Source organism: Mandrillus leucophaeus, unplaced genomic scaffold (assembly GCF_000951045.1).
Source record: "Mandrillus leucophaeus isolate KB7577 unplaced genomic scaffold, Mleu.le_1.0 Scaffold28, whole genome shotgun sequence".
NCBI lineage: Eukaryota > Metazoa > Chordata > Mammalia > Primates > Cercopithecidae > Mandrillus > Mandrillus leucophaeus.
Genome location: NW_012102920.1, coordinates 2476199 through 2493481, shown reverse-complemented (window position 1 = coordinate 2493481; position 17283 = coordinate 2476199). Strand labels below are relative to the sequence as shown.

Here is a 17283-nt window from a genome sequence, read left to right as displayed (position 1 = left end):
GGCCTGGTCCGCTAGTGGCGGCGGCCCCGCCTCGCCCAGGATGGAATAAACAGGTCCGGCTGGAGGGCGCAGCGCGGAGCCTCGAAAGGCCGCGCCGGATGAGGTTTCTGCCGGTTCCCGGAGGCGAACCTGAGGTTCCTGGCTTCTTCCGCAGGGAACCTGTCTGGCTCAGGCCTCCGTGCCGCGGCCATCTGGCTCTGGGCGGGCCCGCTGGGAGTCTGCCTGCGTCTCTGTGTGTCTCCGTGTTCGGGGCTCCTGCGGGTGCGGGCTGGCCCTGAGTGCCCGCCGGCTTCGCTGCCTGTGCGCGTCCCGGGGTCGGGGCCTAGTGCTACTCTGCCTGTCCTCACTCCTTGGGTGGCGCTGGGCACCGGCCTTGTGCGCCATGGTGGGCGCTGAAGTTCCGGGGACACTTGATGGCGCCGGCTCGGGGTCCTGTTCTAGCTTCAATGTGGGGAGGCTGTTGCAGCCTCAGAGCCTCCTCCTGCAGCCCCTGCCCTCGAGGGCACTGGCATTCTCTTTGGGACTGAGGGCTGCAGGTGGACTCCGGAGGAGGGTGATAAGCCCAGGGTCCAGCTGCACAGATGGGTCCTGAGGTTCCAGAGAGCAGAGCTCCCTGCAGGAACCCAGGATGCAAAGCTGACCTTTTTCTGGGGGGACTGAACTGGGAGACTGTGACTGCATTCGTGCAATCCTCCTGGCAGCCCTGCAGAGGAGGTACTGCGAGCCCATTTTACAGGCAAGGAAACTGAGGCATGGAGAAGTTAAGTGGGTTGTGGCACAGCTGAGGCGCTGACCTGGGCAGCCTGGTTCTGCATGTGTGGTCTCAAGAGACCAGAGTGAGGCCGGCTTCCTCCTGGGCACAGTGCCCCTGGATGGGAGGTGGGCATGAACAGGACAGGCTTCCAAGAGTCAGAGCGTGGTCAGCCAGGAAAGGCGGAGGCCACCTATTCAGGAAACGGGGCTGCAGCTGCTGTGCTGAGCCCGAGTGGGTGGCGGGTGCCAGTCCTCAGTTCACCGGCCTCTGCGGCTTCGTGTCTGCCTCACCAGGAGACCTAGCAGGGCCCTCCCTAGGCAACCCCCCCACTCCCAGTGCCCAGTGCTTGGAAGGGAGGGCCCTCAGGCAGCCCAGACGTTGAGTGGTGGGGGGGTGCCAGCCACTCTGCAGCTGCTCTTGTTCCTGAGACCTCTCAGGAGGAGGAAGTGGGGGATGGAGGCTCCTGGGCTGGGGAATAAGGGTCTGGGAGGGGCCTGGAACCCAGACCCTAGAGCCAGCTTTGTACCTCAGGCCTCTGCCTTTGGCGTGGTGGACTGTGGGTTATCAGCACAGGGGTAGGGACTGCCTTACTCGCCAGGTGCCAAGCTGGCAGGTGGGCCCAGGGCACAGGTTTAATGTTTAACATGCCCAAGTCCCGGCCCACTGATACTGAGGCTGCTGCCCCAGGTCATGGAGGGTGGGCAGTGCCTGGCATTGGCTCCTGTGCCCACCTGCCACTGCAGCTGCTGAGGCTGCTGGAACTGCCTCGAAGGGAAGCCGACAGCCTAAGGGCCCTAAGTGTCAGGTTACCAAGGAAACCAAGCCAGCCAGCCAAGGTCTAGAGAAGGACAGATGCCCCGTGTGGCCCCAGTCGCCCGCCTGCAGTGTGCAGTGTGGGGCTGGGCAGACAGGAAGAGTCTTGGTTAGCCTGAGGTCCCACCGCAGACTCCCCAAGCAGGGTTGATGGCCCTGCTGGGGTTCCCCTGGCTCCACTGGCTCGCCGTGACTGGGGACATTCTTTAGCTTTTTTTTTTTTTTTTTTTTTTGAGATGGAGTCTCGCTCTGTCACCCAGGCTGGAGTGCAGTGGCCGGATCTCAGCTCACTGCCTCAGGTTTACGCCATTCTCCTGCCTCAGCCTCCCAAGTAGCTGGGACTACAGGCGCCCGCGAACTCGCCCGGCTAGTTTTTTGTATTTTTTAGTAGAGACGGGGTTTCACCGTGTTAGCCAGGATGGTCTCGATCTCCTGACCTCGTGATCCACCTGTCTCGGCTTCCCAAAGTGCTGGGATTACAGGCTTGAGCCACCGCGCCCGGCCCATTCTTTAGCTTTGAGGCAACTCAGCTTCTGCATCCCAGAGGGGAAACTGAAGCAGAGGGCTGTTGCTCTCTCACCCCGTTCGTTCTCCAGCACCAGGATAAGACTGATTAGCCACATGTGTCAGCTGGTACCGTGGCCTGGGCCCCTCATCAGCAAGATGAAAGTGTGGTTAGGAACTAGTGTCTGGCCTGCCGTCCCCAGCACTGCCAGGCTTGGCCTCCTGAGGCCCTCGGGTGCCACCTGGCCCCTGACTGCAGCCCCTGGTGGTGTGGCTTTGGGAGTGACCTGCCTGGGTTCTGTGTCTGAGGTCAGTGAGGCCAGCAGACTCCATTTTAGGTCTCCTTGGTGCCTGGGGGACAAGCCAGAGGCTGGAGGAGCCGCGTCCCTTCTTCCAGGCTGCGCACTTGTTCAGTGCCGGGTTCAAGGCAGAGCCGCACGGGAAGGAGAGGCCTCTGGCAGCATCGTTTGCTGCTCCCCAGAGACAGACCTGGACCCCTCCCTCTGGGACTTCCAATCTGGATGGGGTTCCCGGCTCGCTGTGGGGCATGTTGAGGCTGGAGACTGGGCTTGTGGGGCTGCACGGCCCTACCCAAGAGAACTCAGCACTGCCTGGACAGTGAGGCTCAGCTTCTGAGTTGAGGGCTCTATCAGGCCTGGAAGTGGACCCGGGGAGGGGGAGGGCAGGGTAGTTCTGAGAAGTCCTAGGACTGTTTGCTTCCTGGTTCTGAGCCCCTGCGGCAGGGAGGAAAGGCCTGTCCAGAACAATGGCCAGAACCAAGCCTGGCCAGCTCCCGGCCAGCTCTGGGGGTGTCATCACTGCCATGTGCAGGGGCCGAGCCCTGCGGGGCCGTGAGCCGGCCCTGCCTTTTGCTTCCTTCCCAGATGCAGCCGCCTGTCCCGGGAGCCTGGACTGTGCCCTGAAGAGGCGGGCACGGTGTCCCCCTGGTGCACATGCCTGTGGGCCCTGCCTTCAACCCTTCCAGGAGGACCAGCAAGGGCTCTGTGTGCCCAGGATGCGCCGGCCTCCGGGTACGAGGGCAAAGGGGGAAGTCGATGGGGGGATGTCCCTGCGTGAACCTCTCCCTGTAAGAAGCGGCCGGCCGGGCACGGTGACTCACGCCTGTAATCCCAGCACTGTGGGAGGCCCAGGCAGGTGGATTTCTTGAGGTCAGGAGTTCAAAACCAGCTTGGCCAACAAGGTGAAACCCTGTCTCTACCAAAAATACAAAATAGCCGGGTGTGGTGGCGCATGCCTGTAATCCCAGCTACTCGGGAGGCTGAGGCAGGAGAATTGCTTTAACCTGGGAGGCAGAGGTTGCAGTGAGCCGAGATTGCACCACTGTACTCCAGCCTGGGTGACAGAGCGAGACTGTGTCTCAAAAAAAAAAAAAAAAAAAAAGAGGCCTCGATGCCCAGGCCTGTGCCAGGTGGTCCCAGCACCCCTGGACCTTGTGGGGTGTTGGGTCCAAGGCCTGGGAGATCCTCCTTCACTCTCCACGAAGCTTCCCATCCTTTCCAAATGGAGCTGGACCCAGGCCTGGGGCACTCAGGCCCTCCTAGGGGAAGGGCTGTACAATAGGAAATGCTGGAGTGGCCACGGGAGAGGAGGGGTCCATTCTCCCCGGGCCTGGGCTCTGCAGGGTCTGCCCAGAAGCCCTCCAGGCCCCCACTTCCCCGTCCACAGGCAGCTTGCTCTTTTCCGCCACTCACTGTCCTGTCCACCCGTTGGCACATGTTTATGCGTGCTGGCACGGCTGGGTGCTGGGTGTGCCCCACCTGCCAGCCTGAGCCGCATCTGTCGGGATGGTCAGTCACTGAGTGACTAGGTGTGGTGAGGGCTTTGCTCAGAGGTGCTGGGGGTGGGAGCAGCAGCGGCTTCCCGGAGGGGATGTTGAGAGGGGCACCGAGAAGTGGCTGTAAGGGTCTGTGTGGGCTCATCGCCTGCCTACCGGGGAGCGTCTGCCTGGACTGTGCAGCCCACAGTTGGCACCACTGGGGCCCTGCCGCCAGCCCCACCCCTGACGGCTGCCCCGTTCTCCTGATGACCTGGGGAGGGTCCCGGATGCTTGACTTCCTTCGGCTTTCCCGCACTCCTTGGGGAGTCACTGCCCCTCTGCCTGAGAAGGTGCTTGGAGGTGGGGAAGCAGAAGGGGCTGTGATGGCCAGCCCTTTATGGACATGGGTTGGGGCGAGAGATCCCACTCCTTCCTCCCCCTGCCCGGTCTTTGGACATTTCCCTAGCACCTCCTCCCCCTTGCCCTGCCCCCACTTTCCGGGAAGCACTGCCCGTCACAGGAAGCGCCCACACTGTCACCATGGCAATCCGGGAGGGAGAGGGCCCCCAGGCGTGTTCCCAGTTCTCAGGCGCCTGGGAGGAACCTGCCAGGAACAGGGAGGCCGGGCCTGGGGCTGCCTCCCGGACGGGGTCCCTCCACCTGATGGTCCCTCACCCTCCCCAGGTGGGGGCCGGCCCCAGCCCAGACTGGAAGATGAGATTGACTTCCTGGCCCAGGAGCTTGCCCGGAAGGAGTCTGGACACTCAACTCCGCCCCTGCCCAAGGCCCGACAGCGGCTCCCAGAGCCTGGTGAGACCCCCGATTCCCCTGCCCCATGGCCCTGTCCCGAGCCCAGTGCTCTCGCTCTAACCTGTCCTCTCTTACAGCCACCCTGGGCTTCTCAGCACGGGGACAGGGACTGGAGCTGGGCCTCCCCTCCACTCCAGGAACCCCCATGCCCACGCCCCACACCTCCCTGGGCTCCCCTGTGTCATCCGAGCCGGTGCACATGTCACCCCTGGAGCCCCGGGGAGGGCACGGCGATGGCCTCGCCCTCGGTAGGTCTTGGTCGGGGGTGGGCAGGGGCGGCAGGGCCCCCCGCAGAGGCCGCCCTCACACGCCCCCTTCCGCAGTGCTGATCCTGGCATTCTGTGTGGCCGGCGTGGCTGCCCTCTCCGTAGCCTCTCTCTGCTGGTGCAGGTGAGCCAGCGGCCGTGGGCAGGGCAGGGAGGGCACCACACGCTCAGAGGTCTCAGGCCCCACTCCCTACAGGCTGCAGCGTGAGATCCGCCTGACCCAGAAGACTGACTACGCCGCTACAAAGTCCCCTGGCTCACCTGCAGCGCCCCGGATCTCGGTGTGTGGCCCTCTTCGGCCCTGAGGCTCCCGTCCAACTCTGACCGCCACCTGACCCTCACCCCCTCCCCTACTCCTTCCCACAGCCTGGGGACCAGCGGCTGGCACACAGCGCGGAGATGTACCACTACCAGCACCAGCGGCAGCAGATGCTGTGCCTAGAGCGGTGAGTGGCTGCCCCGGCCCCGCCACCCTCTCCCACCCACCTCCCATCCCCACCTCCTCCTCCCTTGGTCAACTTTACCCTGGGCCCTGCCACCCTCACCTGCACCCTCACCTTCACCTCCCCTGCCGCCCTGCACCCTCACCTCCCCTGGCCAACTTCACCCTGGGCTCTGCTCCCCTGCCACCCCAGGGCTGAGGTGGGCTGAGTGCCCACTTCCAGACTGGGCCACTGGCACCTCGAGGGTGTGGGGAGGACCCAGCGATCCCCCCCCACCCAGGCATAAAGAGCCACCCAAGGAGCTGGACACGGCCTCCTCGGATGAGGAGAATGAGGACGGAGACTTCACGGTGTACGAGTGCCCGGGCCTGGCCCCAGTGAGTGCCTCAGGGTGTAGGGAGGGGCATACCATCTCCTGGGGTTTCCTCCCAGCAAGCATGCCCCCAGTCCACCCACTGCCCGGCCTGACACCCACGTTCGCAGACCGGGGAAATGGAGGTGCGCAACCCTCTATTCGACCACGCCGCACTGTCCGCGCCCCTGCCGGCCCCCGGCTCACCGCCCGCGCTGCCATGACCTGGAGGCAGACAGACGCCCACCTGCTCCCTGACCTCGAGACCCCCGGGGAGGGGCAGGGCCCGGAGCTTCCCACTAAAAACATGTTTTGATGCTGTGTGCTTGTGACTGGGCCTTGGGCTTCAGGCCCTGGGATCCCTTGCCAGGGAGACCCCTAAACATTTGTGCCAGGTGACTGCCTGGTCCCCTCCACCTCTCCTGTTCGGTTTGGACCCCCAAACTGGAGGGGCAGGGAGAACCGTGGAGCGCAGGAATGGGTGGGGAATTCTAGAGACAAAAGCCAATTAAAGTCCATTTCAGACCTGCGGCTTCTGCCTGTGTTGCTTGTGTTAATCTTCCGCCATCTCCATCCACCATGTGGGGCCCTGGTAGATGGACCTTTGAGTGGGGGCCCTGGGGTCTGCTCTTGCACCTTTGGAGGCCTTTCTGTCCCCTCATTAGGAGGACCTTCCTGTCCCGTGGAGCTGGAGGAGAGGCCACAGGATCATCCCCACCCTCGTCAGCCAGGCCTCACCCCTGCAGACCCTTCTACTCAGGTGGGAGAGGGGAAGGGTGCAGCATAGGGCTGGGCCAGCCCAGAGTTGGTTCTACGGTCCGAAAGACCCCATCCTGTGTGATAAAGAGGGCTGGAGCAGGGGACAGTCCACACACACCTGGATGTGGGTGCCCATCACCTCCAGGCAGAAGGAAAATGATGCAGACATTGAGTCTGGGTTTCTCACGGGGACCGCGGACGTCAGGCCCTGCAGCACGCGGAGAGGGGATGGCAGGCAGAGGTACTTGTGTGACACCAGCTGTGCACAGCCAGGAGGACTCATGGGACTGGGTGAGGGATGTGATGGGAGAGGCCTGGACACCTGGAGCTGGGACTTGGCCCCTCCTAAATTTGGAGCAAGGCGGCCCCAAGGGAGGGAGGGGGACCATGTGGTCAAAAGTGCCCAGATCAGGCCAGTACCAGGTCAGGGTGCAGGGGCTGAAACTCTGTGTCCCACTGACGCTGGGGATGTAGGAGGACTGGGTTCAGAAGCGCCTCAGTGGTTATTAGGAGTCTGGAGGTCCAGGCGCCTAGACAGCCCTGGTGTGTTCTTATTATTAGTCAGGGTTCTCTTATTTATTTATTTATTTTTGAGACGGAGGTTCGCTCTTATTGCCCAAGCTGGAGTGCAATGGTGCGATCTTGGCTCACCACAACCTCTGCCTCCCAGGTTCAAGGGATTCTCCTGCCTCAGCCTCCCAAGTAGCTGGGATTATAAGCATGCGCCACCACACCCAACTTATTTTGTATTTTTAGTAGAAACAAGTTTTCTCCATGTTGGCCAGGCTGGTCTCGAATTCTCAACCTCAGGTGATTTGCCCACCTTGGCCTCCCAAAGTGCTGGGATTACAGGTGTGAGCCACCGCACCTGGCCAGTCAGGGTCCTCTTAGAGGAACAGAACTAATAGGAGATATATATATGGAGGGGGGCCAGGCACAGTGGCTCACGCCTGTAATCTTAGCACTTTGGGAGGCTGAGGCAGGCAGATTGCCTGAGCTCAGGAGTTCGAGACCAGCCTGAGCAACACAGTAAAACCCCGTCTCTACTAAAATACAAAAAATTAGCCAGGCGTGGCGGCGGGCGCCTGTAGTCCCAACTGTCTGGAGGCTAAGGCAAGAGAATTGCTTGAACCCAAGAGGCGGAGGTTGCAGTGAGCTGAGATTGCACCACGGTGCTCCCGCCTGGAGACAGCAAGACTCTGTGTTAAAAAAAAAAAGAAAAAAGAAATATATATATATATATATAAAGGGGAGTTTATTAAGTATTAACTTACATGATCACAAGGTCCCACAGTAGGCCGTCTGCAAGCTGCAGAGCAAGGAGAGCCAGCCTGAGTCTCAAAGCTGAACTTGGAGTCCGATGTTTGAGGGCAGGAAGCGTCCAGCATGGGAGAAAGACGCAGGCTGGGAGGCGAGGCCCATCGTCTCCTTTTCACGTTTCTCTCCTTTATATTCACTGGCAGCTGATTGGGTTGTGCCCACCAGATGAAGGGTGGGTCTGCCCTCTGCAGCCACTGACTCAAATGTTAATCTCTTTTGGCAACACCTTCACAGACACACCCAGAATCAATACTTTGTGTCCTTCAATCCAATCAAGTTGACAGTATTAACCATCACACCTGGCATGGCGAAGATAAGAACCACTGGGCACAGTCCCTGGAGAAAGGGTGGGCCCGGCAGACTGGGGGAAAATTGCTCACCTCTGCTGGGGGAGACTGGCTTGACCTAAGCAACGTGTTTTGGGGGCCAGAGCCCACCCAGACCAGGAAGCCCCCTTGACCCTCACCTCTCTCCTTGACTGTGACCTTGGGCTGGCCCTCAGGTGGAAGCCTCCGTGGCCCTCTGGGCACTGCTGTGATGGGCAGGGTGTGATGGGAGCCTGTGTGTGGGCCCTGGTGTGATGGGTGCGTGCATGGGGCAGGGTGGACGCTGAGCCCTCGCGGTACGCCCACGCCCATGCCCACCGTCCTTCACTCTAAACCATTAGCCACAGGTAAAGTGGGCGGGTGCAGAGAGGCCCGGGCGTCACTCAAGGGCACAGGGCAGCGTCTGGCCCAAGTCAGTGTGTCACTGGCTAGGAGGCTCCCCTGGAGCTCCACAGTCAGTCCCTCAGGTCACAACACTCACCTGTCCTGCTGGCCTGACCCAGGGTCCCCAGAGCAGCCTCCTAGTGTGTTCCTCTTCTTGGGGTCCCCAACCTGTCCCCATGGTCCCTGCTGCCCATTCTCTCAGGGATTGGCAAGGAGGGACTTCCTCCCAGAGCAGCTGCATGAGAAGGGAACCGGTGGGCCTGAGCTGGGGAAGGATTGGCAGGGGGCTGGGGTCCTCCGGTTGCGGCACAGGCCCCCATGCAGCCCAGCACCCTGCTGCCCACTCGCCTTTTTGGATATTTTTTTTTTTTTTTTTTTTTTGAGACGGAGTCTCGCTCTGTCGCCCAGGCTGGAGTGCAGTGGCCGGATCTCAGCTCACTGCAAGCTCTGCCTCCTGGGTTTACGCCATTCTCCTGCCTCAGCCTCCCGAGTAGCTGGGACGACAGGCGCCCGCCACCTCGCCCGGCTAGTTTTTTGTATTTTTTAGTAGAGACGGGGTTTCACTGTGTTAGCCAGGATGGTCTTGATCTTGTGACCTCATGATCCGCCCGTCTCAGCCTCCCAAAGTGCTGGGATTACAGGCTTGAGCCACCGTGCCCGGCCTTTTTTTTTTTTTTGAGACAGACTCTCACTCTGTCACCCAGGCTGGAGTGCAGTGATACGATCTTGGCTATCTGCAATCTCCATCTCCCAGGTTCAAGCGATTCTCCTGCCTCAGCCTCCTGAGTAGCTGGGATTACAGGTGCACGCCACCACACCTGGCTAATTGCTGTATTTTTAGTGGAGACGGGGTTTCACTGTGTTGGCCAGGCTGGTCTCGAACTCCTGACCTCAGGTGATCCACCTGCCTTGGCCTCCCAAAGTGGGATTACAGGCATAAGCCACCACGCCAGCTTTTTGGCTTTCATTGGCCCCCGGCCAATTCAGACAGATGGCCTTCAACTTTGTCCAAGCTCCTGCCCCCAGCCATCAGGAACCCCCTTGCTCCCATAGGCCCCAGGCTGTGGGTGAGCTGCCCTGGGACCCCCAGGGAATCTGGAGACCCCAATCCTGGGCTTGGGACCTGGCTCAGCCTTGCCTGGGGTCCCATTACTTCCTTTCCACTTACCTTCTGCTGTTGCTATCCCTGTCCCAGCGCCCTGGTGGCAGCAAGAGGCAGACTTCACCGTGGTTTCTGGCTTGACCCTGAGCCCTGAGCCCGCCTGAGCCTACTGACCCTGGCCCGGCAGCCCAGCCCCCTCTCCAGTTCCCACTTGAGGAAGCCCAGCAGGGCACTGATGTGCATCTTCCAGCCTCAGCTACCTCCCCACTTGGTGCCCTGCCCACACCTGGTGACCTCCTGAGCACAGATGCCTAAGGGTGACATGCCCAGACCCCAGCAGAGACCCTGGGGTGGCACTCATCTGTGAGGAGATGCCCCCAACCCAGCAAGATGCTGGGGCAGGGCCATGCTTGGCCCAGAATGTGGGGCATGTGATCCCCGAGCCAACACCCTAGGAAGTGAGGACCTCCCCAGCTTCTGGCTCTGGGTGGCTGGGTGGGCCGGCCCCAGGTGCAGAGTGCCTGGCTGCAGCCCTCCCCTACAGCCACGCAACACAGAGGAGCGGATCAGGGTAAAACTTGGGGTGCAGAGTGGGTCCCTGGAGGACCAGAGCCCCACCCAGCAGCTCCACCTGGAGGAGAACAAGGACACAGACGTGATCCCCCCAATGTCCTGGGGCTCGTTGGGACGAAAGTGGGAGGGGAGGTGCTGGGCTCACCCGCTGCACCGCCCCGTGCTGCTCCTCGACCAGTTCCTCCACTTGGGGGTCCCCTTGGCCACCTGCCAGGCTCCGTGCACCCACCTACCTTTCCAAAGGCGGGGTCGGAGGGGCTCTCCAGCCCCCGGTTCTACCTTGTTACTGAGGATGAAGGGCCGGCTCCCTTCTCGCCGGGGCCATGTAGCTTTGCAGCACACCACCAGGGGGCGCTCGAGACACGCATCTGGACTGCCCCGCTCAAGCCAACCCGGTGAAGCAGGTGAGGGGTCAGGGAGACAGCCAGGCTCAGCCCGCTCTCTGAGGCGCCCCTCGGGCTGGGGCTGGGTGCCCCTCACCTTGCTGCTGCCCTAGGTGCCGCTGTCTGCGGGGGGCACTGGCCAGTGGTCTGCTCTTGGTCTGGAGTGGGGCCCACTGGGTTGAGGCCTCTTCCCTGGTCACCCTCTGGGAAGCTGGCCCACAGTGAAGGCTCAGCTGGGAAGAGCTTGTGTCCTGATCATCACGATGCCCACAGACCACGGAGCTGGGGTTGGCTGCCTGCCTGGGTCCACACAAACCCAGGGAGTCAGGAGGCCTGGGTGGGGTGAGATGAGGAGGAGCCCCCACACCCCCAACTTTCTCTTTGACTCATGCCCTTTTCTTTCCTCTGAGAGGCTTTCGTTCTGACCCATTTCTGGGCAAAACCCCCGAGCCCCGTTTGCCAGCTCGCAGGTTCCCACGCACGGCTGGGCCCCATGGCAGCCACCCTGCCCAGGGTCCTCAAGGAGGAGCAAGCTAGGAGCAGAGGGTGGGGGAGGCTCCTGCAAATCCACCCAGGAAGGGAGCAGACTGGCTGCGGCTGAGGTCGGTGGCGAGGGACCCTGCCAGCCTGGCAGCACAAACAGGAAGGATGGCGGGCTCTGGCAGCCAGAGGCCGGGTCACCCGCAGGTGTGGCAGGACAGCATCCTTCCTGCAGGAGCTGCCACCGGGTGCCCGTTGCAGGGAGAAGAGGTGGGGTGGCGTGAGGCTGAAGCCAAGGTGTGGCTCCCCGGGGGCTCCCTGCCAGAAAAGTATGCTGGGGTGGGATTAAAGGCCCAGGTGCCACTGTGGTCATCACCCAAAACATGGGGGGGCTGGAAGGGAGGGGCGGGAGGCGGCTGCCCACTCTGGTGCCAGCCCCTAAACCAAGCAGCTCAGGTGCTGACAGTTTCCCATGACACCCACAGGAACCCCTCCCTTCAAGCCCCCCTCCCTCCAAGCTCCCCTCCCTCCAGCCCCCTCCCTTCAAGCCCCCCTCCCTCCAAGCTCCCCTCCCTCCAGCCCCCCTCCCTCCAGCCTTCCTCCCTCTCGCCGTTGCACAAGTTCCGCAGCACAGCTCAGCTCGGAGGCTACACTGGGCCACAGGGGTGGGGGCCTCTGACTACCACCCTGTCCCAGTCTTGCCTCTGTCCCCACAGTGGGATCCTCCCACTTCAGTCTCCAGCTGCCTGGTTCCCCTCCCAAGGCAGCCTCGTACTCACTGTGGGGCCGGGGAGAGGCCAGCAGCCCCTGGGGCCCTAGAGTACAACAGGACAGGGACAGGGTGGTGGGAGGCAGACCCCCTCGGAGGGTGCTGGGGTAAAGGCCTGGACAACAGTTCATGGTTGCCATTCCTCCCAGGACACACGATCTGAGCCCTCAAAGGACCTGACAGGACAGACGCGTCCTCATTCCCGGAATCCCAGCGTTCTGGGAGGCCAAGGTGGGAGGATTGCTTGAGCCCAGGAGTTTGAAACCAGCCTGGACAACATAGCAAGACTCTGTCTCTACAAAAAATTTTAAAAAATTAACCAGGCATGGTGATGCACACCCATAGACCCAGCTACTTGGGAGGCTGAGGTGGGAGCATTGCTTGAACCCAGGAGATTGAGGCAGCAGTGAACCGTGACTGCACCACTGCACTCCAGTCTGGGCAACAGAGCAAGACCCTGTCTCAAAAAAAAAACAAAAACCCACACACAAAAAAGCAAACTTGGCTGGGCACGATGGCTCACGCGTGGAATCCAAGCACTTTGGGAGGCCGAGGCTTGTGGATCATCTGAAGTCAGGAGTTCAAGACCAGCCTGGCCAACATGGGAAAACCCCATCTCTACTAAAAATACAAAAATTAGCTGGGCGTGGTGGCAGGCGCCTGTAATCTCAGCTACTCGGGAGGCTGAGACAGGAGAATCACTTGGACCCGGGAGGTGGAGGTTGCAGTGAGCCGAGATCACACCACTTGATCCTGACTCCCAAAGGGCTGGGATTGTAGCCTGGCCGATAGTGCAAGACTCCTTCTCAGAAAACAAACAAACAAACAAACAAACAAACAAACAAACCAAGCCTGACCTGCACTGAGATCTCCAGGACGTCACATTGGGCATGAGGGCTGGGTCTGTCCATGCCTGGGACCACCCAAGGTCCTTTGCAGCACAGCGGCCATCTGGTTAGGGTGAAGCTGATGGAGCCTGCCACTGTGGCTGAGAGTGGGGTGTTGGCTGGGGGTCAGGGTGACCCTGCAGGGCCATCCCAGCCTGGCTGATGCCCAACATGGGCTGGTGTAGAAGGAACCTGGCCCCGAGGCTCCAGGCCCTGGCTAGAGGAAGCAGGGACTCTTCAGGCTGGGTCCTCTCCTCTTCCTGGAGCGGGTGCCAGCCCCCAGCCTGCTTGCGTCAGGGACAAAAGGACTCCTTTCCTTTCCAGCCTGGAAAGCCCCTCTGCTGCAGCCTGGAGGAAGGGACCCCGGGCCTAGCCTATAGTCAGAGGCGTCTATGGGCATGGATCTGGACAGGGAAAAGGAGAAAGCAGCCTCCATCCACAGTTCACTCTGGGACCAGGCCCTTGCAGGCACGCGCTGGGCTCCTGTGGGAAGGTTAAGGGCCCCAGGACAGACCTCTTCTCCGGGCGTCTGGGTTCCTAGATGGCAGAGGTGGCAGAGTGGGGTGGGGTGGCCCGATTGGGAGCCTTAGCCTCTGGCGAAGAGCTGAGCACAGCACATCTGCAATGTGTAAGATTCTCCTGGGAGACCAGGGCCCAGCTGGTGGTGAGCTGGGGGAAGTGGGTGATCCTGCGGTGGGAGGAGCCATCTGGCCCTCTGGGGAAGTGTGCTCGCTGTCTGCGGCGCCCAGGCCTGGGTAGCTGGGTGGGGGCTGGGGGGCCATCTCCGCTCAGGGTGCCCGCACCTGGGCCTTCCCTGCCCTAGGCCAAGCCTGCCTGTGCCTCCCCATCCTCTGCCTGCCCAGCTGGACATCTCTGGGCCTCTCTGGAGAGCAGTGGGGTGGGCTGGGGGGGCGTTGTATTGGCCTGGCTTGGCACCCCTCTTGTGGCTGTACCCCTCCCAGCAGCCCCAGGACTAGCAAGTCCCCGAGATGGGGGTGGGGACAGTGGTTGATGCCAAAGGTTGTGGGGGCAGGGGCGGGGCAGGAGCAGAGAGGTCCCCTGAGTTCCCTCACCTTGGGCAGAGATAAAAGGAGCACAGTTCCAGGCGGGGCTGAGCCAGGGCGCAGCTGTGATTTCAGGGCATCTCTGGCGGCTGCTGTGATTTGAGAATCTCGGGTGTCTTAGCTGACTGATTCTGGGAGACCGTGGATGAATAATGCTGGTGAGTGTCTGGCCCTGGGGAAAGCCCGGGCTGGGGAGAGCTAGGCAGTCTGGGAGGGGAGGATGGGGGTGACGCTGAGTGGGGCGGTTGGGTGTCCCTGAGCCCAAGTGACAGAGCCTCCCCTCCCTTGTGCTGCTGCAGGGCACGGCCCCACCCGGAGGCTGCGGGGCTTGGGGGGCCTGGCCGGGGTGGCTCTGCTCGCTGCCTTCTGGCTCCTGTGGCTGCTGGGGTCAGCCCCTCGGGGTACCCCGGCACCCCAGCCCACAATCACCATCCTTGTCTGGCACTGGCCCTTCACTGACCAGCCCCCAGAGCTGCCGGGCGACACCTGCACCCGCTACGGCATCACCCGCTGCCACCTGAGTGCCAACCGAAGCCTGCTGGCCAGCGCCGACGCCGTGGTCTTCCACCACCGCGAGCTGCAGACCCGGCGGTCCCACCTGCCCCTGGCCCAGCGGCCACAAGGACAGCCCTGGGTGTGGGCCTCCATGGAGTCACCTAGCCACACCCACGGCCTCAGCCGCCTCCGAGGCATCTTCAACTGGGTGCTGAGCTACCGGCGTGACTCAGACATCTTTGTGCCCTATGGCCGCCTGGAGCCCCACTCGGGGCCCTTGCCACCACTGCCAACCAAGAGCAGGGTGGCCGCCTGGGTGGTCAGCAACTTCCAGGAGCGGCAGCTGCGTGCCAGGCTGTACCGGCAGCTGGTGCCTCACCTGCGGGTGGACGTCTTTGGCCGTGCCAATGGACGGCCGCTGTGCACCAGCTGCCTGGTGCCCACCGTGGCCCGGTACCGCTTCTACCTGTCCTTTGAGAACTCTCAGCACCGTGACTACATTACAGAGAAATTCTGGCGCAACGCACTTGTGGCTGGCACTGTGCCGGTGGTGCTGGGGCCCCCACGGGCCACCTACGAGGCCTTCGTGCCGGCCGACGCCTTCGTACATGTGGATGACTTTGGCTCAGCCCAAGAGCTGGCGGCTTTCCTCACCGGCATGAATGAGAGCCGATACCGACGCTTCTTTGCCTGGCGTGACAGGCTGCGCGTGCGACTCTTCACCGACTGGCGGGAGCGCTTCTGTGCCATCTGTGACCGCTACCCGCACCTGCCCCGCAACCAGGTCTATGAGGACCTTGAGGGCTGGTTTCAGGCCTGAGCTCTGCTGGCCGGGGGAGGTGGGTGTGGGTGGAAGGGCTGGGTGTCGAAATCAAACCACCAGGCATCCGGCCCTTACTGGCAAGCAGCGGGCTAACAGGAGGCTGGGGACAGAGGTCAGGAAGCAGGGGTGGGGGGTGCAGGTAGGCACTGGAGCAGGCAGAGGAGGTGAGAGCAGGAGGGAGGTAACGGGTGCCCACTGCGGCAGACGAGAGGGGAAAGGCTGAGGGGAAAGGCCTCTCCACCCTGAACAAATCTTGGGTGGGTCAAGGCCTCGCTGGAAGAGGGTAAAAGGCAGGGCCCTTGGGGCTGGGGACACCCCAGGCTGCATTTTGTGGGGGCCAAACCTGGGACCCCAAACTTCCTCTGTAGCAGAGGCACTGTGGTCCCTGGGACACAGGCACGGGTCCCTGGCACATCCACAGTTCTGAGGTCCCTGTGTGTAGGCTGGGGCGGGGCCCAGGAGACCAAGGGGAGCAAACCAGCTTGTTCTGGGTTTAGGGAGGGAGGGCGGTGGACAATAAAGGTCTGACCAGTGCCTCGTGGGTCACCTCCGTGCAGGGCCACAGAACCTGTGTCTGCCCTCCCTGACATGTCGCCCCCACGGCCATGGGGCTGCTTGTTCCCCACCGGGGATCCTGTCTCCTGACCTCGGGGCTTTTGCTCACCCTCCATCTGAGAGCTCTCCCTGTGCCGGGCTGCCCGCTGGCTCCTCCAGTTCCTACAGCCTCCACCAAACAGCCCCTTATCAGAGAGCCTTCCGTGGCCCCCAAAGGGCCAAGGCGATGAGCCCAAGAATTCAAGACCAGCCTGGGCAGTGTAGTGAAACCTCATCTCTACCCAAAATACAAGAATTAGCAGGACGTGGTGGGTCACGCCTGTGGTCCCACCTACTTGGGATACTGAGGTGAGAGGATGGCTTGAGCCCAGGAGGTTGAAGCTTCAGTGAACCGTGATCACACCATGGCACTCCAGCCTAGGCAACAGAACGAGATCCTGTCTCAAAACAAAAACCAGAAACAGGCCAAGGTTGGGGAAGGGTAGGGAACGGACTTCAGAGGACTAGCCAGGCTGAAAGCGTCCATCTGCCAAGTCTGCAGGCTGGAGAATGTCTTGGGTGACAGGGTCTGACCTGTGCCCTGGAGCTCCCTCTGGTGGCAAGTGCTGGGGAGGCACTGGGGATGCGGCTGCAGCCAGGGAGCCCCTGGAGTGGCCGGTGGGGAGTGGGGCGAGGAGGAGGGAGGCCAACCCATGGGTGGTGCTGACCAGGGACTCAACAGGCCAAGCCCCCAGGGCCGGGGCACTGGGCTTGTCCCTACCCCAGGTCGGGGTGGGCAGGTTGAGGGCAGGAAGCCCCCCTCACCCATGGCTGTGGCTTGTAGGAAACACCTGCTAGTAGCTTCCTGCCCTGACCTAGCCCTGTGGACTAAGCAGGGAAAAGCAAGTGTCCTGAGGCTGCGGGCTGGGGTGGGAGGCTGATCCTCATCCACCAGCCCAGGGTCACCTTCTTGCTGCAAAGGAGCTGGAAGTGGGGAGCTGTGGCCCCAGAGGTCTTTCACTTGAGGGTGAGCCTTCTATGTGCGCCCAGACACTGGACACCACACAGCCCTACTTCACCCCATTCACAGGTAGGGAAACTGAGGCTGGGAGGCGCCGTCAGAGCCACCCATGGGGCCAGCCTGCCCTCTGTCGCCCTCTGCAGGCCACGCGGAGGAACTGCCCCACCTCCCCGGGGCGCCCCGGCAGCTGCCAAGCTACAGCCGCAGAACCGCCTGACCCCGAACTCTCCGTGCAGAGAACAGACTTGCCCGGATACGGGATGAAAAATGAGCCGCGTGCAGCAGGGGCAGTCTCGGTCCCCTGCCTGCTCCGCCCACGGCGAGCGTTCCTGGGGCCTCGGGTTTTCCCCCTTCCGCTGGCTGCTAGGAACCGCGGGACCGACCCACCAGGCCGCCCTGCCTCCCCTCCAGCTGGGCGCCACCTGGACTCCAAGTGCTGGTTTACAAGGCACACAGGAGACCTTTATGGGGGTGAGCTGGCGCCTCACCAGCGTCCGCTCGGCGCGCCCCGGGGACAGTGAAGGCTTGGGGCGCCTCTGCAGAGTCGCCAGCACGGTGGGCGCAGCCAGATGCCTCTGGGAGAAGAGCGCAGCGCCCGAGGGTCCCCTGGCCTACGAGGGCTGAGCCGGGGTCTCGGATTGGAC

General features: G+C 62.2%; 4 protein-coding genes across 5 annotated transcripts in view; 3 read left to right on the top strand and 1 right to left on the bottom strand.

The window, feature by feature from the left end:
- The window catches only part of ENTPD2 (ectonucleoside triphosphate diphosphohydrolase 2), an 8454-nt gene extending 8058 nt beyond the window's left edge, over positions 1-396 (top strand). The window contains exon 10 of the mRNA XM_011985174.1: positions 155-396. Coding sequence (XP_011840564.1) covers positions 155-396 — 242 coding nt within the window. The remainder of the gene's footprint in view (positions 1-154) is intronic.
- Positions 397-1744: 1348 nt separating this feature from the next.
- NPDC1 (neural proliferation, differentiation and control, 1) lies at positions 1745-6255 on the top strand. 2 transcript variants are annotated; one of them, XM_011985114.1, is made up of 9 exons: positions 1745-1771; positions 2071-3102; positions 4533-4658; positions 4736-4906; positions 4982-5048; positions 5121-5205; positions 5291-5370; positions 5648-5744; positions 5851-6255. In XM_011985114.1, the coding sequence occupies exons 2-9, from the start codon at positions 2838-2840 to the stop codon at positions 5941-5943; spliced, it is 984 nt and encodes a 327-aa protein (XP_011840504.1). In that variant the 5' UTR covers positions 1745-1771; positions 2071-2837; the 3' UTR covers positions 5944-6255. The 2 variants fall into 2 exon arrangements, with proteins under 2 accessions (XP_011840504.1, XP_011840503.1); XM_011985113.1 differs by lacking the exons at positions 1745-1771; positions 2071-3102 and having other exon boundaries at positions 4116-4658; positions 5648-6255.
- Positions 6256-9191: 2936 nt separating this feature from the next.
- On the bottom strand, positions 9192-13484 carry LOC105543323 (chromosome unknown open reading frame, human C9orf139). Its single transcript, XM_011985173.1, is given in 6 exon segments — positions 9192-10935; positions 10937-11156; positions 11158-11231; positions 11233-11316; positions 12708-12766; positions 13436-13484. Coding segments are annotated over 6 exon segments (531 nt in total). The 3' UTR covers positions 9192-10890.
- FUT7 (fucosyltransferase 7 (alpha (1,3) fucosyltransferase)) lies at positions 12810-15618 on the top strand. Its single transcript, XM_011985111.1, has 2 exons — positions 12810-13924; positions 14066-15618. The coding sequence occupies exons 1-2, from the start codon at positions 13912-13914 to the stop codon at positions 15079-15081; spliced, it is 1029 nt and encodes a 342-aa protein (XP_011840501.1). The 5' UTR covers positions 12810-13911; the 3' UTR covers positions 15082-15618.
- Positions 15619-17283: the final 1665 nt, after the last annotated feature.

Excerpts from the sequence above, each read along its gene's own strand:
- NPDC1 (XM_011985113.1), top strand. The coding sequence starts at position 4,136 with ATGCTTGACTTCCTTCGGCTTTCCCGCACTCCTTGGGGAGTCACTGCC. Across the intron at positions 5,049-5,120 it reads GCCTCTCTCTGCTGGTGCAG|GCTGCAGCGTGAGATCCGCC; the intron begins GTGAGCCAGCGG and ends CACTCCCTACAG. Across the intron at positions 5,206-5,290 it reads CTGCAGCGCCCCGGATCTCG|CCTGGGGACCAGCGGCTGGC; the intron begins GTGTGTGGCCCT and ends TCCTTCCCACAG.